Source organism: Manacus candei, unplaced genomic scaffold (assembly GCF_025592945.1).
Source record: "Manacus candei isolate 608988 ecotype Guabito, Panama unplaced genomic scaffold, ASM2559294v1 h1tg000504l, whole genome shotgun sequence".
NCBI classification, from domain to species: domain Eukaryota; kingdom Metazoa; phylum Chordata; class Aves; order Passeriformes; family Pipridae; genus Manacus; species Manacus candei.
In genome coordinates this window covers 1-27022 of record NW_026138552.1, presented here as the reverse complement: position 1 = coordinate 27022, position 27022 = coordinate 1, and the positions used below count along the sequence as shown (strand labels likewise).

At 63.4% G+C, this 27022-nt stretch overlaps 1 protein-coding gene across 1 annotated transcript; it reads right to left on the bottom strand.

The window, feature by feature from the left end:
• Positions 1 to 424: 424 nt before the first annotated feature.
• LOC127465834 (hydroperoxide isomerase ALOXE3-like) lies at positions 425 to 26117 on the bottom strand (the record flags this gene model as incomplete). Its single annotated transcript, XM_051776366.1, has 14 exons — positions 425 to 604; positions 2692 to 2862; positions 4835 to 4935; positions 6543 to 6654; positions 7748 to 7919; positions 8259 to 8353; positions 10322 to 10408; positions 15233 to 15427; positions 17478 to 17621; positions 18753 to 18940; positions 21492 to 21592; positions 22643 to 22795; positions 25393 to 25477; positions 25845 to 26117. Coding segments are annotated over 14 exons (2057 nt in total), but the record flags the coding sequence as incomplete, so codon positions are not given.
• Positions 26118 to 27022: the final 905 nt, after the last annotated feature.

Below are 27022 nucleotides of genomic sequence, written 5' to 3'. Positions count from 1 at the left end.
TCAGGGGTCAGATGGAGACGCTCTCCTGGATGCAGGGGGGGTCCAGGGAGGGGTAGGGGACATTTGGGGACATTTGGGGACACTTTGGGGTTGGGGACATCCTGGATGGGGTTGGGGACACCAGGGATGGGGTTGGGGACCCTTTGAGGACACTTTGGGGTCACATTTGGGATCGGGGTCAGATGGAGACACTCTCCTGGACGCAGGGGGGTCCAGGGAGGGTTTGGGGTCACATTTGGGGTCCCATTTGGGGTCAGGGGTCAGATGGAGACGCTCTCCTGGACACAGGGGGGGTCCAGGGAGGGGTTGGGGTCACATTTGGGGTCCCATTTGGGGTCGGGGTCAGATGGAGACGCTCTCCTGGACGCAGGGGGGTCCAGGGAGGGTTTGAGGTCACATTTGGGGTCACATTTGGGGTCAGGGGTCAGATGGAGACGCTCTCCTGGACGCAGGGGGGGTCGAGGTAGGGGTAGGGCAGGTCGAGCCGGGCGTTCCGGGCCCGGACCCTCCGGGAGATCCCGTCCAGGCGGCGCCGGAATTGGCCCAGCAGGGCCCGCGGGGCCTCCCCCACCAGCAGCTCCGGGCAGCGGGACCCCAAAGGGCGCTGGGGGGGCACGGGGGGGGTCAGGGGGCACCCCAAAAATGTGGGGTGGGGCCCCCACCCCCCTCCTCAGGGGGTCTCCCCTGGATTCCTGGATCCCCAGGGTGGTCCTGCCCCCTTCAATGGAGTTATGGGGTCCCCTTTAAGGCTTTGGGGTCCCCGTGGGGTTTATGGGGTCCCCATTAGGGTTTTGGGTCCACCTGGGGTTTATGGGGTCCCCATTATGGTTATGGGGTCCCCCCGGGGTTTATGGGGTCCCCGTGGGGTTTATGGGGTCCCCATTAGGGTTTTGGGTCCACCTGGGGTTTATGGGGTCCCCATTAGGGTTATGGGGTCCCCGTGGGGTTTATGGGGTCCCCTTTAAGGTTATGGGGTCCCCATGGGGTTTATGGGGTCTGTCCCAAATTCCCGCCCCCCCCCCCCCGACGATGGTCCCATCCCCCCCAATGAGGTCCCACCCCCCTTAATGGGGCCCCGCCCCCCTCAATGGGGTCTTCCCCCCCCCATTAGGGTTATAGGGTCCCCGTGGGGTTTATGGGGTCCCCCTGGGGTTATGGGGTCCCCCCTGGATTCCCTCCCCCCAGGGTGGTCCCGCCCCTCCCAGGGTGGTCCCATCCCCCTTAATGGGGTCCCAACGCCCTCAACGGGGTCCTGACCCCCCCATTAGGGTTATAGGGTCCCCCCGGGGTTTATGGGGTCCCCCCCGGATTCCCAGATCCCCAGGGTGGTCCCGTCCCCTCCATTAGGGTTATGGGGTCCCCACAGGGTTTATGGGGTCCCCCCCGGATTCCCGGATCCCCAGGGTGGTCCCGCCCCCCCCCATTATGGTTACGGGGTCCCCGTGGGGTTTATGGGGTCCCTCCCATATTCCCACCCCCTCCAGGGTGGTCCTGACCCCCCTCATGTGGTTATGGGATCCCCGTGGGGTTTATGAGGTCCCCATTATGGTTATGGGGTCCCCATTAGGGTTGTGGGGTCCCCCTGGGGTTTATGGAGTCCCTGTGGGGTTTATGGGGTCCCCATTATGGTTATGGGATCCCCAGGGGGTTTATGGGGTCCCCCCGATTCCCAGGTCCCCATGGGGTTTATGGGATCCCCGTGGGGTTTATGGGGTCCCCCAAATTCCCAGGTCCCTGTGGGGTTTATGGGATCCCCCCGGGGTTTATGGGGTCCCCGTGGGGTTTATGGGATCCCCCCGGGGTTTATGGGATCCCCGTGGGGTTTATGGGGTCCCCCCCCGATTCCCAGGTCCCCGTGGGGTTTATGGGGTCCCCCCAATTCCCAGGTCCCCGTGGGGTTTATGGGGTCCCCGTGGGGTTTATGGGATCCCCCCGGGGTTTATGGGGTCCCCCCGGGGTTTATGGGGTCCCCGTGGGGTTTCTGGGGTCCCCCCCGATTCCCAGGTCCCCGTGGGATTTATGGGGTCCCCATGGGGTTTATGGGGTCCCCCCGGGATTTATGGGATCCCCCCAGGGTTTATGGGGTCCCCCCTGATTCCCCGGTCCCCGTGGGGTTTATGGGGTCCCCATTAGGGTTATGGGGTCCCCATTATGGTTTGTGGGGTCCCCATTAGGGTTTATGGGGTCCCCCCTGATTCCCCAGTCCCCGTGGGGTTTATGGGGTCCCCGTGGGGTTTATGGGGTCCCCCCCACCTGCTCTCCCCCCTCGTAGCTGACGACGCTGAGCAGGGCCAGCAGCGCCCCGGTGGCCTCGGTTATGGGGTCCCCATTGTGGTTATGGGATCCCCCCGGGGTTTATGGGATCCCCCCGGGGTTTATGGGATCCCCGTGGGGTTTATGGGGTCCCCCCGGGGTTTATGGGGTCCCCATGGGGTTTATGGGATCCCTGTGGGGTTTATGGGGTCCCCCCGGGGTTTATGGGATCCCCGTGGGGTTTATGGGGTCCCCCCGGGGTTTATGGGATCCCCGTGGGGTTTATGGGGTCCTCCCGGGGTTTATGGGGTCCCCGTGGGGTTTATGGGGTCCCCATTATGGTTATGGGTCCCCCTGGGGTTTATGGGGTCCCCGTGGGGTTTATGGGTCCCCCTGGGGTTTATGGGGTCCCCGTGGGGTTTATGGGGTCCCCCCCACCTGCTCTCCCCCCTCGTAGCTGACGACGCTGAGCAGGGCCAGCAGCGCCCCGGTGGCCTCGGGGGACGGGAGGGACCCCAAAAACAGCTCCGGGGTGGCCTCGGCCCCGCTCCTGGGGGGGGGTCTGCGCAGGGTCCCGGGGGTGTTCGGCATCCAGGCCGCGTAGTCGTACTGGGGGGGAAAGGGGGTGAGGGGGGACCCCAAAACCGCCCAGGGGGGGTTGGGGTGTCCCCGGGTTTGGGGTGTCCCTGGTTTTGGGGTGTCCCTGTTTTTGGGGTGTCCCCGGTTTTGGGGTGGGAGTTTGGAGTCCCTCCGATCTTGGGGTGTCCCCGGTTTTGAGGTGTCCCCGGTTTTTGGGGTCCCTCCGGTTTTGGGGTGTCTCTGGTTTTTGGGGTGGGAGTTTGGGGTTCCTCCAGTTTTGGGGTGTCCCCGGTTTTGGGGTGTCCCCAGTAATCGTACGGGGGGGGGAAAGGGGGTGAGGGGGACCCCAAAACCGCCGAGGGGGGGTTGGGGTGTCCCCGGTTTTGGGGTGTCCCCAGTAATTGTACTGGGTGGGAAAGGGGGTGAGGGGGGACCCCAAAACCGCCGAGGGGGGGGTTTGGGGTGTCCTCGGGTTTGGGGTGTCCCCGGGTTTGGGGTGGGAGTTTGGGGTTCCTCCGGTTTTGGGGTGTCTCGGGTTTTGGGGGTGGGAGTTTGGGGTCCTTCTGGTTTTGGGGTGTCCCGGGTTTTTGGGGATGGGATTTTGGGGTGTCGCTGGTTTTGGGGTCCCTCCGGTTTTGGGGTGTCCCCTTTTCAGGGTAACCCCCGGTTTTGGGGTGTCCCTGGTTCTTGGGGTGGGATTTTTGGGTCCCTCCGGTTTTGGGGTGTCCCGGGTTTTGGGGGGAGTTTGGGGTGTCCCCGGTTTTGGGGTGTCCCCAGTAATCGTACTGGGGGGGAAAGGGGGTGAGGGGGGACCCCAAAACCTCCCGGGGGGGGTTGGGGTGTCCCCGGTTTTGGGGTGGGATTTTTGGGGTCTCAGTGGGGTCTCTTTGGGGTCTCTTTGGGGTCAGTGTCCCCACCTGGCCGCTGTTGACAGCCAGTGGGGGGGTTGGGGGGTCTCTGGGGTGTCTCTGGGGTGTCTCTGGGGTCTGTGGGGTCTCTTTGGGGTCTCTTTGGGGTCAGTGTCCCACCTGGCCGCTGTTGACGGCCGGTGGGTTGGTTGGGGGGTCTCTGGGATCTCTGGGGTCTCTGTGGGGTCTCTTTGGGGTCTCAGTGGGGTCAGTGTCCCACCTGGCCGCTGTTGATGGCCGGTGAGTGGGTTGGGCTCTGTGTGGGGTCTCAGTGGGGTCTTTGGGATCTCTTTGGGGTCTCAGTGGGGTCTCAGTGGGGTCAGTGTCCCCACCTGGCCACTGTTGACGGCCAGTGGGGGGGTTGGGGTGTCTCTGGGGTCTTTGGGGTCTCTTTGGGGTCAGTGTCCCACCTGGCCGCTGTTGACGGCCGGTGGGTGGGGTGGGCTCTGAGTGGGGTCTCTCTGGGGTCTCAGTGGGGTCTCTGTGGGGTCTCTTTGGGATCTCTGGGATCTCTGGGGTCTCTTTGGGGTCTCTTTGGGGTCAGTGTCCCACCTGGCCGCTGTTGACGGTCGGTGGGTTGGTTGGGGTGTCTCTGGGATCTCTGGGATCTCTGGGGTCTCTTTGGGGTCTCAGTGGGGTCTCTGTGGGATCTTTGGGGTCTCTTTGGGGTCTCTTTGGGGTCTCTTTGGGGTCTCTTTGGGGTCTCTTTGGGGTCAGTGTCCCACCTGGCCGCTGTTGACGGCCGGTGGGTTGGTTGGGGTGTCTCTGGGATCTCTGGGGTCTCAGTGGGGTCTCAGTGGGGTCTCAGTGGGGTCTCAGTGGGTCTGTGGGGTCTCTTTGGGGTCTCAGTGGGGTCAGTGTCCCACCTGGCCGCTGTTGACGGCCGATGGGTTGGTTGGGGTGTCTCTGGGATCTCTGGGGTCTCAGTGGGGTCTCAGTGGGGTCTCTGTGGGATCTCTGGGGTCTCAGTGGGGTCTTTGGGGTCTCAGTGGGGTCTCAGTGGGGTCTCAGTGGGGTCTCAGTGGGGTCTCTTTGGGGTCTCAGTGGGGTCTCAGTGGGGTCTCAGTGGGGTCTCAGTGGGGTCAGTGTCCCACCTGGCCGCTGTTGACGGCCGCGTGCCGGGCGGAGCAGCAGAAGATGATCATGGTCAGGAACTTGCTGAGCTCGGCGCGAGAGCAGAGCCGGGACGGGAAACCTGGGGGGGGGACGGGGGGGAGGCCGTCACCGTGGCGTGACCGTGGCGTGACCACGGTGTGACCATGGCATGGCTGACCATGGCGTGACTGACCATGGCCTGACCATGGCATGACCATGGCGTGACTGACCATGGTGTGACCATGGACATGACCACGGCGTTCCATCACCGTGGTGTGACCACTGTGGTGACCATCACCAAGACATGACCACGACCATCACCGTGGTGTGACCATTGTGGTGACCATCACCATGGTGTGACCATGGCGTGACTGACCATGGTGTGACCATGGCATGACCATGACTGACCATGGTGTGACCATGGACACGACCACGGCATTCCATCACCATGGTGTGACCATTGTGGTGACCATCACCATGGTGTGACCATTGTGGTGACCATCACCATGGCGTGACTGACCATGGCGTGACCATGGCCTGACCATGGCATGACCATGGCATGACCATGGCATGACTGACCATGGCATGACTGACCATGGTGTGACCATGGTGTGACCACGGCGTTCCATCACCGTGGTGTGACCACGGCATGACTGACCATGACTGACCATGGTGTGACCATGGACATGACCACGGTGTTCCAACACCGTGGTGTGACCACTGTGGTGACCATCACCATGGGGTGACCACTGTGGTGACCATCACCAAGGTGTGACCATGCTGTGACCATGGTGTGACCATGGACATGACCACGACATTCTATGACCATGGTGTGACCATTGTGGTGACCATCACCACAAAATGGCCCCAAAATGGTCACAAAACAGCCCCAAAAATGGCCCCAAAAATGGTCCCAGAATGGCCCCAAAAATGGTCCCAAAAATGACCCCAAAATGGCCACAAATGGCCCCAAAAATGACCCCAAAATGGCCCCAAAATGGTCCCAAAAATGGCCCCAAAAATGGCCCCAAATGGTCCCAAAAATGGCCACAAATGGCCACAAAATGTCTCAAAATGGCCCCAAATGGCCCCAAAAATGGCCCCAAAATGGTCCAAAAATGACCCCAAAAATGGCCCCAAATGGTCCCAAATGACCACAAAATGGCCCAAGAATGGTCCCAAATGACCCAAAAATGGCCCCAAAATGACCCCAGAATGGCCCCAAATGGCCACAAAATGGCCACAAATGGCCCCAAATGACCCAAAACGGTCCCCAAATGACCCCCAAATGGCCCCAAATGGGCCCCAAAAATGGCCCCAAAAATGGTCCCAAAATGGCCACAAAATGGCCCAAGAATGGCCCCAAAATGGCCCCAAAAATGGCCCCAAAATGGTCCCAAATGACCACAAAATGGCCCAAGAATGGCCCCAAAAATGGCCCCAAATGGTCCCAAATGACCACAAAATGGCCCAAGAATGGTCCCAAATGACCCAAAAATGGCCCCAAAATGACCCCAGAATGGCCCCAAAATGGCCCCAAAAATGGTCCCAAATTGCCCGAGAATGGTCCCAAAAATGACCTCAAAATGGCCCCAAAAATGGCCCCAAAAATGACCCAAAAATGACCAAAAATGACCCCAAAATGCCCCAAAAATGACCCCAAATGCCCCCAAATGCCCCCAAAATGCCCCCGCGGTGCCCCCGTACCCGTGTCCTTGTTCCCCAGCACTCCGAAGGTGAAGATCTCGCCCACCCAGTCCTGCAGCTCCTCGTCCTCGGCCACGGCCCCGTCCCCGCCGTAGAAGAGCCCCACGATCCCCTCCACGTAGCTGGGACGGCGCAGGGGGGCTGCTGGCACGGGGGGCATGGACACCGCTCCCCATCCCACTGGCCCCATCCCACTGGTCCCATCCCATTGTCCCCATCCCACTGTCACCATCCCCTTCATCCCCATCCCACTGTCCCCATCCATCCCACTGTTCCCATCCCATCATTCCCATCCCCTTGTCCCCACTGTCCCCATCCCACTGTCCCCATCCCACTGTCCCCATCCCATTGTCCCCATCTCATTGTCCCCATCCATCCCACTGTCCCCATCTCCATCCCCTTGTCCCCATCCCACTGTCCCCATCCCACTGTCCCCATCCCATTGTCCCATCCCATTGTCCCCACCCATCCCACTGTCCCAATCCACTGTCCCCATCCCACTGTCCCAATTCCCTTCCTCCCCATCCCACTGTCCCCATCCATCCCATTGTCCCCATCCCACTGTCCCATCCCACTGTCCCCATTGTCTCCATCCATCCCACTGTCCCCACCCCACTGTCCCCACCCCATCATTCCCATCTCCATGTCCCCACTGTCCCCATCCCCTTCATCCCCACCCCCTTGTCCCCATCCCACTGTCCCCATCTCACTGTCCCCATCTCCTTGTCCCCATCCATCTCCATGTCCCCATCCCCTTCATCCCCATCCCACTGTCCCCATCCCACTGTCCCCATCCCACTGTCCCCATCTCCATCATTCCCATCCCCTTGTCCCCACTGTCCCCATCCATTGTCCTCATGTCCCCCTTGTCCCTGTCCTCTTTGTCCCCACCCCTCCCACTCCCATCCCACTGTCCCCACCTCCATGTCCTCATTGTCCCCATCCCATCATCCCCATCTCCTTGTCCCTATTGTCCCCACCCCCCTGTCCCCACCCCATCATCCCCATCCCACTGTCCCCCACCCCATCATTCCCATCTCCGTGTCCCCGTCACCCCCTTCACTCCCCCCATCCCCTCACTGTCCCCTCAGTGTCCCCTCGTTGTCCCCTCACTGTCCCCCGTTGTCCCCCCGCTGTCCCCCCTTGTCCCCCCCTTGTCCCCCCTTGTCCCCCCTTGTCCCCCCTTGTCCCCCCGCTGTCCCCACCCGTGGATGGCCCCCCCAGATGTCCAGGGCGTCGTCCCTGTAGTGATATCCTGGGATTTGGGCCACCCCGCGCCGTTCCACGTCGTCGGGCACGCACAGCTCGCTGTAGGTCAGGGCGGCCGTGCCCCGGGCCACCAGCTCCAGGGTCCCCCTCCCGGCCGATGGACGTGGCCTGGGGACACCAAACCGCCCCCCGGGGTCACCCGGGGGTCACCCAGGGGTCACCAACACCCTCAGTGTCACCAACACCCCCCTCAGTGTCACCAACACCCCCCTCAGTGTCCCCCGGGCCACCAGCTCCGGGGTCCCCTCCTGGCCGATGGACGTGGCCTGGGGACACCAAACCGCCCCCCGGGGTCACCCAGGGTCACCCAGGGGTCACCAACACCCCTCTCAGTGTCACCAACAGCCCCCTCAGTGTCCCCCGGGCCACCAGTGCCAGGGTCCCCTCCCGGCCGATGGACGTGGCCTGGGGACACCAAACCACACCCCGGGGTCACCTGGGGGTCACCCAGGGGTCACCAACACCCTCAGTGTCACCAACACCCCCCTCAGTGTCCCCCGGGCCACCAGGGCCAGGGTCCCCTCCCGGCCGATGGACGTGGCCTGGGGACACCAAACCACACCCCGGGGTCACCTGGGGTCACCAACACCCCCCTCAGTGTCACCTGGGGGTCACCAACACCCCCCTCAGTGTCACCAACACCCTCAGTGTCCCCCGGGTGTCACCAACACCCCCCTGAGTGTCCCCTGGGCCACCAGCTCCAGGGTCCCCTCCCGGCTGATGGATGTGGCCTGGGGACACCAAACCGCCCCCCGGGGTCACCTGGGGTCACCCAGGGGTCACCAACACCCCCCTCAGTGTCCCCCGGGCCACCAGGGCCAGGGTCCCCTCCTGGCCGATGGACGTGGCCTGGGGACACCAAACCACACCCTCAGTGTCACTAACACCCTCAATGTCACCAACACCCCCCTCAGTGTCACCAACACCCCCCTCAGGGTCACCTGGGGACACCAAACCACACCCAGGGTCACCTGGGGTCACCAACACCCCCCTCAATGTCACCAACCCCCTCAGTGTCCCCTCCCGGCCGATGGACGTGGCCTGGGGACACCAAACCACCCCCCGGGGTCACCCAGGGGTCACCAACACCCCCCCCAGTGTCCCCTCCCGGCCGATGGACGTGGCCTGGGGACACCGACACCCCTCAGTGTCCCCCGGGTGACACCAGGGGACAGGGGGGGGGATCCAGGGGTGTGGGGGGACACCGGGGGACACCAGGAGGGATCCAGGGGTCCAGGGGACACCAGGAGACATCAAAGGACACCAGGTGACATCGGGGGACACCAGGGGGGATCCAGGGGTCCAGGGGACACCGGGGGACATCAGGGGACACCGGGGGACACCAGGGGACACTGGGGGACATCAGGGGACACCGGGGGACACCGGGGGACACCAGGGGGGATCCAGGGGTACAGGGGACACTGGGGGACACCAGGGGACACCAGGGGGGATCCAGGGGTACAGGGGACACTGGGGGACATCAGGGGACACCGGGGGACACCAGGGGACACTGGGTGACATCAGGGGACACCGGGGGACACCAGGGGACACCAGGGGGATCCAGGGGTCTGAGTGACACCAGAGGACACCGGGTGACCCCAGGAGACACTGGGTGATACCAGGGGGGGATCCAGGGGTCTGGGGGACACTGGGTGACATCAGGGGACACCAGGAGACATCAAAGGACACCAGGGGACACTGGGGGACACCAGGGGAGATCCAGGGGTCCAGGGGACACCAGGGGACACCAAAGGACACCAAGGGACACCAGGGGGGATCCAGGGGGGATCCAGGGGGGATCCAGGGGTCTGAGTGACACTGGGTGACACCAAGGGACACCAGGGGACACCGGGTAACACTGGGTGACACCAGGTGACACCAGGGGACACCAGGGGACACCGGGGGGGATCCAGGGGGGATCCAGGGGTCTGGGTGACCCTGGGGGACACCAGGGGACACCAGGGGGGATCCAGGGTACATCAAGGGGTCTGGGTGACCCCGAGTGACCCCAGGTGACCCCAGGGGACACTGGGTGACCCCAGGGGGGATCCAGGGGTCCAGGGGACACCAGGTGACACCAGGGGGGACACCAGGGGCGATCCAGGGGTCCAGGTGACCCCAGGTGACCCCAGGTGACAGGGGTTGACCCCAGGTGACCCCGGGTGACCCCAGGTGACACTGGTTGACCCCAGGTGACCCCGGGTGACCCCGGCTGACCCCAGGGGACAGGGGTTGACCCCAGGTGACCCCGGGTGACCCCAGGGGACACTGGTTGACCCCAGGTGACCCCGGGTGACCCAAGGGACAGGGGGTGACCCCAGGTGCCCCCGGGTGACCCCAGGGGACAGGGGTTGCCCCCAGGTGACCCCAGGTGACCCCGGCTGACCCCGGCTGACCCCAGGGGACAGGGGTTGACCCCGGCTGACCCCGGCTGACCTCAGGGGACAGGGGGCGACCCCGGGTGACCCCAGGTGACCCCGGGTGACCCCGGGTGACCCCACAGGCCTGACCTGGTCGATGATGCCGCCGGGGTTGAGCAGCGTGTCCCGCGCCAGGATGTTGATGTGGAAGGTGAAGCGGAGATGGGGGAGGAGCAGCTGGGGGGACACGGGGGGGGCAGTTTGGGCTCCATTTTTTGGGGTACATTTTTGGGGTCCATTTTTTGGGGTGGGGGTTTTTGGGGTCCATTTTTTGGGATGGGGGTTTTTGGGGTCCATTTTTTGAGATACATTTTTGGGGTCCATTTTTGGGGTCCATTTTTTGAGATGGGGGTTTTTGGGGGTCCATTTTTTGGGGTGGGGGTTTTTGGGGTCCATTTTTTGGGATGGGGGTTTTTTTTGGGGTCCATTTTTTGGGGTGGGGGTTTTTGGGGGTCCATTTTTTGGGGTGGGGGTTTTTGGGGTCCATTTTTTGGGGTCCATTTTTTGGGGTGGTAATTTTGGGGTCCATTTTTTGGGGTGGGGGTTTTTGGGGTCCATTTTTTGGGGTCCATTTTCAGGGTCCATTTTTTGGGGTGGGGGTTTTTGGGGTCCATTTTTTGGGATGGGGGGTTTTTTTTGGGCTCCATTTTTTGGGGTGGGAATTTTGGGGTCCATTTTTTGGGGTGGGGGTTTTTGGGGTCCATTTTTTGGGGTGGGGGTTTTTGGGGGTGCAGTTTTTGGGATGGGGGTTTTTGGGGTCCATTTTTTGGGGTGGGGGTTTTTGGGGTCCATTTTTTGGGGTGGGGGTTTTTGGGGGTGCAGTTTTTGGGATGGGGGTTTTTGGGGTCCATTTTTTGAGATACATTTTTGGGGTCCATTTTTTGGGGTCCATTTTTTGGGGTGGGAATTTTGGAGTCCATTTTTTTGGGGTGGGGGTTTTTGGGGTCCATTTTTTTGGGGTGGGAATTTTGGGCTCCATTTTTTGGGGTCCATTTTCAGGGTCCATTTCTTGGGGTGGGGGATTTTTTGGGGTCCATTTTTTGAGATACATTTTTTGGGGTCCATTTTTTGAGGTCCATTTTTTGGGATGAGGGTTTTTGGGGGTGCAGTTTTTGGGATGGGGGTTTTTTGGGGTCCATTTTCAGGGCCCATTTTTGGGGTGGGGATTTTTTGGGGTCCATTTTTTGGGGTCTATTTTTGGGCTCCATTTTTTGGGGTCCATTTTCAGGGTCCATTTTTGGGGGTGGGGGTTTTTAGGGTACATTTTTTTGGGGTGGGGGTTTTTGGGGTCCATTTTTTGGGGTGGGAGTTTTTGGGGTCCATTTTTGGGGTTCATTTTTTGGGGTGGGGGTTTTTGGGGTCCATTTTTTGGGGTGGGAATTTTGGGGTCCATTTTTTGGGGTGGGGGTTTTTGGGGTCCATTTTTTGGGGTGGGGGTTTTTGGGGTCCATTTTTTTGGGGTGGGGGTTTTTGGGGGTGCAGTTTTTGGGATGGGGGTTTTTGGGGTCCATTTTTTGAGATACATTTTTGGGGTCCATTTTTTGGGGTCCATTTTTTGGGGTGGGAATTTTGGAGTCCATTTTTTTGGGGTGGGGGTTTTTGGGGTCCATTTTTTTGGGGTGGGAATTTTGGGCTCCATTTTTTGGGGTCCATTTTCAGGGTCCATTTCTTGGGGTGGGGGATTTTTTGGGGTCCATTTTTTGAGGTCCATTTTTTGGGATGGGGGTTTTTGGGGGTGCAGTTTTTGGGATGGGGGTTTTTTGGGGTCCATTTTCAGGGCCCATTTTTGGGGTGGGGATTTTTTGGGGTCCATTTTTTGGGGTCTATTTTTGGGCTCCATTTTTTGGGGTCCATTTTCAGGGTCCATTTTTGGGGGTGGGGGTTTTTAGGGTACATTTTTTTGGGATGGGGGGTTTTGGGGTCCATTTTTGGGGTCAGGATTAGGGGTGGGAATTTTAGGCTGCGGTTTTTCGGGGTCAGGATTTGAGGTGCAGGCTTTGGGGTTGGGGTTTTGGGGTGAGGATTTGAGAAGCAGGCTTTGGGGTTGGGGTTTTGGGGTGGGGATTTTTGGGGTGGGTGTTTCAGGGTCCATTTTTTGAGATGTATTTTTGGGGTCCACTTTTTGGGCTGGGAATTTTGGGGTCCATTTTTTGGGGTCCATTTTCAGGGTCCATTTTTTTGGGGTGGGGGTTTTTGGGGTGGGGTTTTTTTGGGGTGGGTTTTTGGGATGGGGTTTTTTTGGGGTGGATTTCTGGGGTGGGTTTTTGGGATGGGGTTTTTTTGGGGTGGATTTCTGGGGTGGGGGTTTTTTGGGATGGGGTTTTTTTGGGGTGGGTTTCTGGGGTGGGGGTTTTTTGGGGTGGGGTTTTTTTGGGGTATATTTTCGGGGTGGGTTTCTGGGGTGGGGTTTTTTGGGGTGGGGGTTTTTTGGGGTATATTTTCGGGGTGGGTTTCTGGGGTGGGGTTTCTGGGGTGGGGTTTTTTTGGGGTATATTTTCGGGGTGGGTTTTTGGGGTGGGGTTTTTTGGGGTGGGGTTTTTTTGGGGTATATTTTCGGGGTGGGTTTCTGGGGTGGGGTTTCTGGGGTGGGGGTTTTTTGGGGTATATTTTTGGGGTGGAGTTTTTTGGGGTGGGGGATTTTTGGGGTGGGTTTCTGGGGTGGGGGTTTTTTGAGGTGGGATTTTTGGGGTGGGGGTTTTTTGGGGTGGGGGTTTTCGGGGTCCCTGGTGCACGGGGTGGGTTTTTTGGGGTGGGTTTCTGGGATGGGGTTTTTTGGGATGGGGTTTTTTTGGGGTATATTTTCGGGGTGGGTTTCTGGGGTGGGTTTCTGGGGTGGGGGTTTTTCTGGGATGGGGTTTTTTGAGGTGGGGGTTTTTTGGGGGGTATATTTTCGGGGTGGGTTTCTGGGATGGGTTTCTGGGATGGGGGGTTTTTTGGGGTGGGGTTTTTTTTGGGATGGGGTTTTTTTTGGGGGTATATTTTTGGGGTGGGGTTTTTCGGGTGGGTTTCTGGGGTTTTGGGGTGGGTTTTTGGGGTGAGGGTTTTTTGGGGGGTATATTTTCAGGGTGGGGTTTTTGGGGTGGGTTTCTGAGATGGGGTTTTTTGGGGTGGGGTTTTTTTTGGGGGTGGGGTTTTTCGGGGTGGGGTTTTTGGGGTACCTGGTGCACGGGGTGGGTTTCTGGGGTAGGGTTTTTTTGGGATGGGGTTTTTTTGGAGTGGGATTTTTGGGGTGGGGTTTTGGGGTGGGTTTTTGGGAGGGGGTTTTTTAGGGTGGGTTTTTGGGATGGGGTTTTTCAGGGTGGGGGTTTTTGGGGTACCTGGTGCACGGGGTGGGTTTTTGGGGTGGGTTTCTGGGATGGGGTTTTTTGGGATGGGGTTTTTTTGGGGTATATTTTCGGGGTGGGTTTCTGGGGTGGGTTTCTGGGATGGGGGGTTTTTTGGGGTGGGGTTTTTTTTTGGGATGGGGTTTTTTTGGGGGTATATTTTTGGGGTGGGGTTTTTCGGGTGGGTTTCTGGGGTTTTGGGGTGGGTTTTTGGGGTGAGGGTTTTTTGGGGGGTATATTTTCAGGGTGGGGTTTTTGGGGTGGGTTTCTGAGATGGAGTTTTTTGGGGTGGGGTTTTTTTGGGGGTGGGGTTTTTCGGGGTGGGGTTTTTGGGGTACCTGGTGCACGGGGTGGGTTTCTGGGGTAGGGTTTTTTTGGGATGGGGTTTTTTTGGGGTGGGATTTTTGGGGTGGGGTTTTGGGGTGGGTTTTTGGGAGGGGGTTTTTTAGGGTGGGGGTTTTTGGGGTACCTGGTGCACGGGGTGGGTTTTTGGGGTGGGTTTCTGGGGTGAGGTTTTTTGGGGTGGGGTTTTTTTGGGGTATATTTTCGGGGTGGGGTTTTGGGGTGGGTTTCTGGGGTGGGGTTTTTTGGGGTGGGTTTTTTGGGGTGGGGTTTTTGGGATGGGGTTTTTGGGATGGGGGTTTTTGGGGTTTTTCAGGGTGGGGGTTTTTTGGGATGGGGTTTTTGGGGTGGGGGTTTTTCGGGGTACCTGGTGCACGGGGTGGGGGTTTTTTGGAGTGGGGTTTTTTTGGGGTGGGTTTCTGGGGTGGGGTTTTTCAGGATGGGGTTTTTGGGGTACCTGGTGCACGGGGTGGGTTTTTGGGGTGGGGTTTTTTTGGGGTATATTTTCGGGGTGGGTTTTTGGGGTGGGGTTTTTCAGGGTGTGGGTTTTTTGGGGTACCTGGTGCACGGGGTGGGGGTTTTTCGGGGTGGGGTTTTTTGGGGTGGGTTTCTGGGATGGGGATTTTCGGGATGGGGTCTTTGGGGTACCTGGTGCACGGGGTGGGTTTTTGGGGTGGGGGTTTTTTGGGGTGGATTTCTGGGGTGGGGGTTTCGGGGTCCCTGGGGCACGGGGTGGGTTTTTGGGGTGGGTTTCTGGGATGGGGTTTTTTTGGGGTCAGGGGTTTTTGGGATGGGGTTTTTTTGGGGATATATTTTCAGGGTGGGTTTCTGGGATGGGGTTTTTCAGGGTGGGGTTTTTTGGGGGTACCTGGTGCACGGGGTGGGGGTTTTTTGGGGTGGGGTTTTTTGGGGTGGGTTTCTGGGATGGGGATTTTTGGGATGGGGTCTTTGGGGTACCTGGTGCACGGGGGTGGGGGTTTTTTGGGATGGGGTTTTTTGGGGGGGTATATTTTTGGGGTGGGTTTCTGGGATGGGGTTTTTTTGGGGTCAGGGGTTTTCGGGATGGGTTTTTTTTGGGGATATATTTTCAGGGTGGGTTTTTGGGGTCAGGGGTTTTCGGGGTGGGGTTTTTGGGGTACCTGGTGCACGGGGTGGGGGTTTTTCGGGGTGGGGTTTTTTTGGGGATATATTTTCAGGGTGGGTTTTTGGGGTGGGGTTTTTCAGGGTGTGGGTTTTTTGGGGTACCTGGTGCACGGGGTGGGGTTTTTTTGGGGATATATTTTCAGGGTGGGGTTTTGGGGTGGGGGTGTTTTTTGGGGTGGGGTTTTTGGGGTACCTGGTGCACGGGGTGTGCCGCAGGCAGGCGCTGGGTGGCCACGGCGAAGGCCTCCCCCAGGAAGTGTCCGTGCAGCAGGTGAGGGACCATCTCGTGCAGCAGGAAATGAGCCCCCCGGACCCACAGCTTGGCCAGGGACCACCCGGGACACCCCGGCAGGAAGATGGGGGAGTCAGGGCCGGGGGTCTGGGACAGCTGGGGGGGGACGGGGGGGGTTAAAATGGGGTTTGGGGACCCCCTGGACCCACAGCTTGGCCAGGGACCACCCGGGACACCCCGGCAGGAAGATGGGGGACTCGGGGTCGGGGGTCTGGGACAGCTGGGGGGGGCAGGGGGGGTCAGAGGGGGGGTTTGGGGACACCTTGGGGACACCCTGAGGACATGGGGGGTCAGGGGACCACCTTGGGGACACCTTGGGGACACTTTGGGGACCCCTTGGGCCCCCCCGGACCCACAGCTTGGCCAGGGACCACCCGGGACACCCCGGCAGGAAGATGGGGGAGTCAGGGTCGGGGGTCTGGGACAGCTGGGGGGGACACGGGGGGTCAGAGGGGGGGTTTGGGGACACCTTGGGGACACTTTAGGGACCCCTTGGGCCCCCCCGGACCCACAGCTTGGCCAGGGCCCACCCGGGACACCCCGGCAGGAAGATGGGGGCGTCGGGGCCGGGGGGCTGAGACAGCTGGGGGGGACAGGGGGGGTCAGAGGGGGGTTTGGGGACACTTTGGGGACACCTTAGGGACACCCTGGGGACATGGGGGGGCATGGGACACCCTGGGGACACCTTGGGGACACCCTGGGGACGGCGGGGGGGTCAGGGGACCACCCTGGGGACACCTTGGGGACACTTTGGGGACCCCTTGGGCCCCCCCGGACCCACAGCTTGGCCAGGGACCACCCGGGACACCCCGGCAGGAAGATGGGGGACTCGGGGCCGGGGGTCTGGGACAGCTGGGGGGGGACGGGGGGGTCAGAGGGGGGGTTTGGGGACACCCTGGGGACACCTTGGAGACATGGAGAGGGTCAGGGGGGACACAGGGGGGTCAGTTAAGGGGTGTGGGGACACCCCGGGGACACCCTGGGGACACGGGGGGGACATGGGGGGACACGGGGACACTGGGGACCCCTTGGGGACACTTTGGGGCCCCGGGGGGGTCCCGGGGGGGGTACCTGGATGGCGACGGGCAGGAGGCGGCCGCGGGGGCTGAGGGGACACTCTGGGGACACGGGGGGGACATGGGGGGACACGGGGACACTGGGGACCCTCTGGGGACATTTTGGGGCCCCGGGGGGGGTCCCGGGGGGGTACCTGGATGGCGACGGGCAGGAGGTGGTCGTGGGGGCTGAGGGGACACGGGGGGGGACACGGGGGGGGACACGGGGGGATATGAAGGACAAAGGGACACGGGGGGGGACACGGGGACACTGGGGGGGCTGAGGGGACACTCTGGGGACATGGGGGGGACACGGGGGGGGATGAGGGACACTGAGGGGGCTGAGGGGACACTCTGGGGACATGGGGGGGACATGGGGGGGACACTCTGGGGACACGGGGGGGGACATGAAGGACAAAGGGACACGGGGGGGACCCGGGACATCCTGGGGGCCCTCTGGGGACACTTTGGGGCCCCGGGGGGGGTCCCGGGGGGGTACCTGGATGGCGACGGGCAGGAGGTGGCTGCGGGGGCTGAGGGGACACGGGGGGGACATGGGGGGGACACGGGGGGGGGGGACACGGGGACACTTGGGGGGCTGAGGGGACACTGTGGGGACACTGTGGGGACACGGGGGGGACATGGGGGGACACAGGGACACTGGGGGCCCTCTGGGGACATTTTGGGGCCCCGGGGGGGTGCCGGGGGGGTACCTGGATGGCGACGGGCAGGAGGCGGCCGCGGGGGCTGAGGGGACACTCTGGGGACATGGGGGGGACACGGGGGGGGGGGACACGGGGGATATGAGGGACAAAGGGACACGGGGGGGACCCGGGAGATCCTGGGGACCCTCTGGGGACACGGGGGGGACACAGGGGGGGATGAGGGATAAAGGGACACGGGGGGACACACGGGGACACTGGGGGGACACTGGGGGGACACGGGGACCCCTTGGGGACACGGGGGAATTATGGGACACTTTGGGGGCACAGGGACCCCTTGGGGACATCTGGGGACATGTGGACACTGGGGAGGCTGAGGGGACCCCTTGGGGACATTTTGGGGCCCCGGGGGGGTCCCGGGGGGGGTACCTGGATGGCGACGGGCAGGAGGCGGCCGCGGGGGCTGAGCCAGAGCAGGCAGAGGGGCGCGGCCACGAACTGGGGCTCGCCCCCGATGCGGCCCGTGGGGAGCCCCTCGAGCAGAGCGTAGTCGGCCAGGAACACGCGGCCCCCCTGCGACCCCCGACCCCCCCAAAATATACGGCTGAGACCCCCCCCCGGAACTCGGGGGGACCCCCCTGCGACCCCCGGCCCCCCCAAAATATACGGCTGAGACCCCCTCCCTCCAGGAACTCGGGGGGACCCCCCTGCGAACCCCGCCCCCCAAATAAATACGGCTGAGACCCCCTCCCTCCAGGAATTCGGGGGGACCCCCCTGCGACCCCCGCCCCCCCAAAATATACGGCTGAGACCCCCCCCGGAACTCGGGGGGACCCCCCTGCGACCCCCGCCCCCCCAAAATATACGGCTGAGACCCCCCCCCGGAACTCGGGGGGACCCCCCCTGAGACCCCCGACCCCCCAAAAAATATACAGCTGAGACCCCCCCCTGGAACTCGGGGGGACCCCCCTGTGACCCCCGCCCCCCAAAAATATACGGCTGAGACCCCCCCCGGAACTCGGGGGGACCCCCAGAGCCCCCTCCCCCCCAAAAATATATGGCTGAGACCCCCCCCCGGAACTCGGGGGGACCCCCAGAGCCCCCTCCCCCCAAAAATATACGGCTGAGACCACCCCGGAACTCGGGGGGACCCCCAGAGCCCCCCCCCCAAAAAAAACGGGGTGTTCCACCTCAGGACCCCCCCCCCCCGGGAGATGAGACCACCCAAATATCGGGGTCACCCACCCAAGACATCCCCCCCCAGGACCCCCCAGACCCTCCCCTGGGAGCTGGAACCCCCCAAATGTTGGGGTCACCCACCCAGGACCCCCCCAAATATTGGGGTCACCTCCCCCTGGACCCCCCAGCCCTCCCCCTGGGAGCTGGGACCCCCCCCAGATATTGGGGTCACCCACCCAGAACCCCCCCAGATATTGGGGTCACCTCCCCCTGGACCCCCCAGCCCTCCCCCTGGGTGCTAGGACCCCCCCCAAATGTTGGGGTCACCCCTCCCGGACCCCCCCAAATGTTGGGGTCACCCACTCAGGACCCCCCAAATTTTGGGGTCCCCGTCACCCCTGAGACCCCCCCCGAGCCCTGACACCCCAAAAACCGGGGGATCCCCAAAATCTTTGGGTCCCCCCAAACCCAGGGACTCCCCCAATCCCTGTTTCCCCCCCCCCCCGCGGGTTTTGGGGTGCCCACCTCCATCTCGGTGCGCAGGCAGGTGTGGGGCCCGAGGCTGGGGGCCACCATGTGTGGGGTGACGGGGAAGTTGGGGGGCAGGCGGGGGCAGCGGCGCAGCAGGACGGGGTTCACCCCGCTCAGGAACTGCTCCCCGAAAAACGCGTCCTCCTGCCAGTGCTGCACCACGTACTCTGCACGGCGGGGGGGTCACACACCCCCTGGGACCCCCCAAAATCCCAGGGACCCCCCCCAAACTCCTGGGACCCCCCAAACCCCCAGGAACCCCCCCAAACTCCTGGGACCCCCAAACTGCCAGTGCTGCACCACGTACTCTGCACGGCGGGGGGGGTCACACACCCCACACAGACCCCCGGGACACCCCCAAACCCCCAGGGACCCCCCCAAACTCCTGGGAGCCCCCCATGTCCCCCCAAACTCCTGGGACCCCCCCCAAACTCCCAGGAACCCCCCCAAACTCGTGGGACCCCCCCCCCATGTCCTTCCTGGGACACCCCAAAGTCCTGGGACCGTTCCCAGATCCCTGGGACCCCCTAGGACCCCCCAAACTCCTGGGACTGTTCCCAGACCCCTGGGACCCCCCCAAACTCCTGGGACCCCCCCTCATGTCCACCTTGGGACCCCTGAACTCCTGGAACCCCCCCAAACTCCTGCAACCCCCCCCGTCCCCCCTGGGACCCCCCAAAGTCCCGGGAGCATTCCCAGATCCCTGGGAACCCCCCATGATCCCCCTGGGACCCCCAAACTCTTAGAACCCCCCCAAACTCCTGGGACCATTCCCAGATCCCTGGGAACCCTTGGGACCCCCCAAAATTCCTGGAACCCCCCCAGGACCCCTCCCATGTCCCCCTGGGGACCCCCAAACTCCTGGGACCCCCCCCGAGGACCCCCAAACTCCTGGGACCCCCTCGGGGACCCCCAAACTCCTGGAACCCCCCCAGACCCTCCCACATCCCCCTGGGGACCCCCAAACTCATGGAACCCCCCCAGGGACCCCCAAAGTCCTGGGACCCCCCCAGGGACCCCCAAAGTCCTGGGACCCCCCCCAGGACCCCTCCCATGTCCCCCTTGGGACCCCCAAAATCCTGGGACCCCCCAGGTCCCCCCATACTCATGGAATCCCCTCGGGACCCCCCCCCCACATCCCCCTTGGGACCCCCAAACTCCTGGGACCCCCCCAGACCCTGCCATGACCCCCCAGGGACCCCCTAAAATCCTGGGACCCCCCCCGGTCCCCCCATACTCATGGAATCCCCTCGGGACCCCCCCCCACATCCCCTTTGGGACCCCCCCAGGGACCCCCATGTCCCCCTTCGGACCCCCCAAACTCCTGGGACCCCCCCCAGGGACCCCCAAACTCCTGGGACCCCCCCATGACCCCTCTCATGTCCCCCTTGGGACCCCCCAAAGTCCTGGGACCCCCCCAAACCCTCCCATGTCCCCCTGGGGACCCCCAAAGTCCTGGGACCCCCCCCCGGGGACCCCCAAACTCCTGGGACCCCCCTCAGGGACCCCCATGTCCCCCTTCGGACCCCCCAAACTCCTGGAACCCCCCCAGGGACCCCCAAACTCCTGGGACCCCCCCCAGACCCTCCCATGTCCCTCTGGGGACCCCCAAACTCCTGGGACCCCCCTCAGGTCCCCCAAAGTCCTGGGACCCCCCTCAGGACCCTCCCATGTCCCCCAGGGACCCCCAAACTCCTGGGACCCCCCTCAGGACCCTCCCATGTCCCCCTGGGGACCCCCAAACTCCTGGGACCCCCCCGGGACCCCCAAAGTCCTGGGACCCCCCTCAGGACCCCCATGTCATCCCTGGACTCCCAAATTCCTGGAACCCCCCCAGGGACCCCCAAAGTCCTGGGACCTCCCAGGGACCCCCAAACTCCTGGGACCCCCCTCAGGGACCCCCATGTCACCCCTGGGACCCCCAAACTCCTGGGACTCCCCCTGGGGACCCCCAAACTCATGGAACCCCCCCAGGGACCCCCAAACTCCTGGGACCCCCCCAGACCCTCCCACGTCCCCCTGGGGACCCCCAAACTCCTGGGACCCCCCCTGGGACCCCCAAAGTCCTGGACCCCCCTCAGGCCCCCCAAAGTCCTGGGACCCCCCCAGGTCCCCCAAACTCCTGGGACCCCCCTCAGGACCCTCCTCATGTCCCCCTTGGGACCCCCAAACTCCTGGGACCCCCCTCAGGACCCTCCCATGTCCCCCAGGGACCCCCAAACTCCTGGGACCCCCCCGGGGACCCCCAAAGTCCTGGGACCCCCCTCAGGACCCCCATGTCACCCCTGGCACCCCCAAACTCCTGGGACTCCCCCTGGGGACCCCCAAACTCATGGAACCCCCCCAGGGACCCCCAAACTCCTGGGACCCCCCTCAGGACCCTCCCATGTCCCCCTGGGGACCTCCAAACTCCTGGAACCCCCCCTGGGACCTCCAAACTCCTGGGACCCCCTCAGACCCTCCCACATCCCCCTGGGGACCCCCAAACGCCTGGGACCCCCCCAGGGACCCCCAAAGTCCTGGAACCCCCCCCAGGGACCCCCAGACTCCTGGGACCCCCCTCAGGACCCCCATGTCACCCCAGGGACCCCCCAAACTCCTGGGACCCCCCCCAGGGACCCCCATGTCCCCCTTGGGACCCCCAAAGTCCTGGGACCCCCCCAGGGACCCCCAAACTCCTGGAACCCCCCCCGGCCCCCCCTGTGCCCCCCCGGGTGGGGGAGGGGCACCCACCGCTGATGGGGGTCCCGGGACCCTCCAGAGCCTCCTCGACGTCCCGGAAGCTGCTCCAGGACCCCCCGGAACGGAGCCCCCGGAGCCGGATCCGGATCTGCCTGGGGGGGACACGGGGGGGACATTGACCCCCATTGACTCCTGATGACCCTTAATGACCCCTGATGACCCCCCAATGACCCCTGTTGACCCCCATTGACCCCCATTGACCCCCTGACGACCCCCATTGACCCCGATGACCCCCATTGACCCCCAATGACCCCCATTGACCCCTGGTGACCCCCATTGACCCCCAATGACCCCCATTGACCCCCCAATGACCCCTGTTGACCCCCATTGACAGCCAATGACCCCCAATGGCCCCCAATGACCCCCATTGACTCCATTGACCCCAATGACCCCTGTTGACCCCATTGACTCCCAATGACCCCTGATGACCCCTGTTGACTCCCATTGACCTCCATTGACCCCCATTGACCCCTGTTGACCCCCAATGAACCCCATTGACCCCCATTGACCCCTGATGACCCCTGATGACCCCCATTGACCCCTGTTGACCCCCAATGACCCCCGTTGACCCCTGTTGACCCCCACTGCCCTCCTATGCCCCCCGATGCCCCCCTGGACCCCCCCAATGACCCCTGTTGCCCTCTGACACCCCCCATTGACCCCAATGACCCCCATTGACCCCTGTTGACCCCCAATGACCCCCGTTGACCCCTGTTGACCACCACTGCCCTCCTATGCCCCCCGATGCCCCCCGGGTCCCCCCCATTGACCCTCACTGACCCCAATGACTCCCATTGCCCTCCGACGCCCCCCATTGACCCCCGATGACCCCTATTGACCCCTGTTGACCCTCGTTGACCCCCATTGACCCCTGTTGACCCCCACTGCCCTCCTACGCCCCCCATTGACCCCGATGACCCCCATTGACCCCTGTTGACCCCTGTTGACCCCCACTGCCCTCCTACGCCCCCCATTGACCCCAATGACCCCCATTGACCCCCGTTGACCCCCACTGCCCTCCTACGCCCCCCCGTTGACCCCCCACTGACGCGGCGGCGGCGCGGGCGGCGATCTGGGCGCGGTGGGCGAGGGGGAAGCTCAGGGTGGGCGACAGCGGGTGGGCGGGGGCCCGGTGACGTCACGGGGGGGCGGGGACTCCGCGGTGGGCGACGCCGGCGGTGACGTCGCGGGCGGTGACGTCATCGGGGGTCCCGGCGGTGGGCGGGGCCACGGGCACAGGGTGGGGGGCAGCGCCCGGAGGTACCACGGCCACCCCCGGGGCGTAGGGAGCCCACCTGGGGGGGACAGGGACCACCAGTGACCACCAGTGACCACCAGTGACCACCAGTGACCACCAGTGATAAACCAGTGACCACCAGTGACCGCCCAGTGACTGCCCAGTGCTCCCAGTGACCACCAGTGACCACCCCGGGGCGTAGGGAGCCCACCTGGGGGAGACAGTGACCACCAGTGACCACCAGTGACCACCAGTGACCGCCCAGTGACTGCCCAGTGCTCCCAGTAACCACCAGTGACCACCCCGGGGCGTAGGGAGCCCACCTGGGGGGGCACAGGGACCACCAGTGACCACCAGTGACCACCAGGGACCACCAGGGACCACCCAGTAACACCAGTGATAAACCAGTAAACCAGTAACCATCCAGTGACCCCCCAGTGACTGCCCAGTGCTCCCAGTGACCACCAGTGACCACCCTGGGGCGTAGGGAGCCCACCTGGGGGGGGACAGGGACCACCAGTGACCACCAGGGACCACCAGTGACCACCAGTGACCACCAGGGACCACCAGTGACCACCAGTGACCACCAGGGGACCACGAGTGACAAACCAGTGATAAACCAGTGACCACCCAGTAACACCAGTGATAAACCAGTGACTGCCCAGTGACTGCCCAGTGCTCCAGTAACCACCAGTGACCACCCCGGGGCATAGGGAGCCCACCTGGGGGGCACAGGGACCACCAGTGACCACCCAGTAACACCAGTGATAAACCAGTGACAAACCAGTAACCACCCAGTGACTGCCCAGTGCTCCCAGTAACCACCCAGTGACCACCCCGGGGCGTAGGGAGCCCACCTGGGGGGGACAGGGACCACCAGTGACCACCAGTGACCACCAGTGACCACCAGGGATAAACCAGTGACCACCCAGTGACTGTCCAGTGATGAACCAGTAACCACCCAGTGACTGCCCAGTAACACCAGTGACTGCCCAGTGCTCCCAGTAACCAGCAGTGACCACCAGTGACCACCCAGTAACACCAGTGACCACCAGTGACCACCAGTGATAAACCAGTGACCCCCCAGTGACTGCCCAGTGCTCCCAGTGACCACCAGTGACCACCCCGGGGCGTAGGGAGCCCACCTGGGGGGGAGACAGGGACCACCAGTGACCACCAGTGACCACCAGTGACCACCCAGTCACCACCAGTAACACCAGTGACCACCAGTGACCACCAGTGACCACCAGTGATAAACCAGTAACCACCCAGTGACTGCCCAGTGCTCCCAGTAACCACCAGTGACCACCAGTGACCACCAGTAACACCAGTGACCACCAGTGATAAACCAGTGATAAACCAGTGACCACCCAGTGACTGCCCAGTGATGAACCAGTAACCACCCAGTGACTGCCCAGTAACACCAGTGACTGCCCAGTGCTCCCAGTAACCAGCAGTGACCACCAGTGACCACCCAGTAACACCAGTGATAAACCAGTGACCACCCAGTGACTGTCCAGTGATGAACCAGTAACCACCCAGTGACTGCCCAGTAACACCAGTGACTGCCCAGTGCTCCAGTAACCAGCAGTGACCACCAGTGACCACCCAGTAACACCAGTGACCACCAGTGATAAACCAGTGACCACCAGTGATAAACCAGTGACCCCCCAGTGACTGCCCAGTGCTCCCAGTGACCACCAGTGACCACCCCGGGGCGTAGGGAGCCCACCTGGGGGGGGACAGTGACCACCAGTGACCACCAGTGACCACCAGTGACCACCAGGGATAAACCAGTGACCACCAGGGATAAACCAGTGACCACCAGGGACCACCAGGGACCACCCAGTGACCACCCAGTAACACCAGTGATAAACCAGGGACCACCACTGACCACCCAGTGACTGCCCAGTGCTCCCAGTGACAACCAGTGGCCACCCTGGGGCGTAGGGAGCCCACCTGGGGGGGGACAGGGACCACCAGTGACCACCAGTGACCACCAGTGACCACCAGTGACACCAGTGACCACCAGTGACCACCAGTGACCACCAGTGACACCAGTGACCACCCAGTAACACCAGTGACCACCAGTGATAAACCAGTGATAAACCAGTAACCACCCAGTGACTGCCCAGTGCTCCCAGTAACCACCAGTGACCACCCCGGGGCGTAGGAGCCCACCTGGGGGGGGACAGTGACCACCAGTGACCACCAGTGACCACCAGTGACCACAGGGACCACCCAGTAACCACCAGTGAGGAACCAGTGACCACCCAGTGACCACCAGTGACTGCCCAGTGCTCCCAGTGACCACCAGTGACCACCCAGTGATAAACCAGTCCCTCCCACTCCCTCCCAGTGCCCCCCTATCCCTCCCAGTCCATCCCAGTCCCTCCCACTCCCTCCCAGTCCCTCCCAATCCCCTCCCAGTCCCTCCCAGTCCCCTCCCAATCCCCTCCCAGTCCCTCCCAGTCCCCTCCCACTCCCTCCCAGTCCCCCCCAGTCCCCCCCCCATCCCTCCCAGTCCCTCCCAGTTCCTACCCAGTCCCTCCCAGTCCCCCCCCAGTCCCTCCCACTCCCTCCCAGTCCCCACCCAGTCCCTCCCAGTCCCTCCCAGTCCCTCCCAATCCCCTCCCAGTCCCTCCCAGTCCGCACTGGAAGGTTTCCCGTCGCTCCTTTCTCTCCTCCTGGCGCTGCTGCAGCAGCTCCGGAACCCGAGCGGCCTCTTGGGGGGTGCGGGCTGGGATTGGGGACATTGGGGACATTGGGGGGACATTGGGGGGACATTGGGGGGACATTGGGGGGACATTGGGGGACATTGGGGACATTGGGGACATTGGGGGGACATTGGGGGACATTGGGGACATTGGGGGGACATTGGGGGGGGATTGGGGACATTGGGGACATTGGGGACATTGGGGGACATTGGGGGACATTGGGGGGGGGATTGGGGACATTGGGGGACATTGGGGGGACATTGGGGGGACATTGGGGGACATTGGGGGGGGGATTGGGGACATTGGGGACATTGGGGGGACATTGGGGACATTGGGGGGCCATGGGGGGTCACTGGGCTGTCCCCCCCTGTCCCCCCCCCGTCCCCTCACCTGTCCCCTCCCTCAGCTCCAGGTCCCCGCTCTCCAGCCAGCGGTGACACGGGAAGTTGGCCGTGGGGGGGGGGGGTCTCCCCGTGCCCCCCGGGCTCCCCCCCGGTGACGTCACCCCCCGGGGCGGTGACGTCACCCCCCAGCGGCCCCGTGACCGCGACGTGGGCGCAGAACCAGCGGTCGGGGGACGAGGGACACGAGGGGCTCCTTGTGCAGCCGCAGCAGCAGGAGGGGCCCCACGGGCCGGGGGGACGTCACCTCCTCCCACAGGGTCTGGGGGACACGGGGACACCCCTGTCACCCCCCCGGGACACCCCTGGGTGTCACCTCCTCCCACAGGGTCTGCGGGGACACGGGGACACCCCTGTCACCCCCCCGGGACACCCCCTGGACACCCCTGGGTGTCACCTCCTCCCACAGGGTCTGGGGGGACACGGGGACACCCCTGTCACCCCCCCGGGACACCCCGGGACACCCCTGTCACCCCCCTGTGTCACCCCGGGGTGTCACCTCCTCCCACAGGGTCTGCAAGGACACGGGGACATCAGTGGGACCCCCCTGGGACACCCCCGGGTGTCACCTCCTCCCACAGGGTCTGGGGGACACGGGGACACCCCTGAGACACCCCTGTGTCACCCCTGTCACCCCCCTGTGTCACCCCCCTGTGTCACCCCCCTGTGTCACCCCTGGGTGTCACCTCCTCCCACAGGGTCTGCGGGGACACGGGGACACCCCTGTCACCCCCCCGGGACACCCCCTGGACACCCCTGTTACCCCTCAGGTCACCCCACGTCACTCCCAGTGGCCTCCCAGTGCCCCCCAAGTCCCCCCCAGTTCACTCACGAGCTCCTCAGCCCCCTCCCAGTACCCTCCCTCACCCCCCCAGTCTCCCCCCCAACACCCCTCCCAGTCCTTCCCAGTCCCCCCCCAACACCCCTCCCAGTCCCCCCCAGTCCTTCCCAGTCCCCCCCCTCAACCTCCCCCCCCCCCGGTGCCCCCCAGGCCCTCCCAGGCCCCTCCCAGTCGCTCCCAGTCCCGCCCAGTGCACTCACGGAGCCTCCCAGTCCCTCCCAGTGCCTCCCAGTGCCCCCCCAGTGCCCCTCAGTCCTTCCCAGTGCCCCCCAGTCCCTCCCAGTCCCCCCCAGCCCCCTCTCACTCCCTCCCAGTGCCCCCAAGCC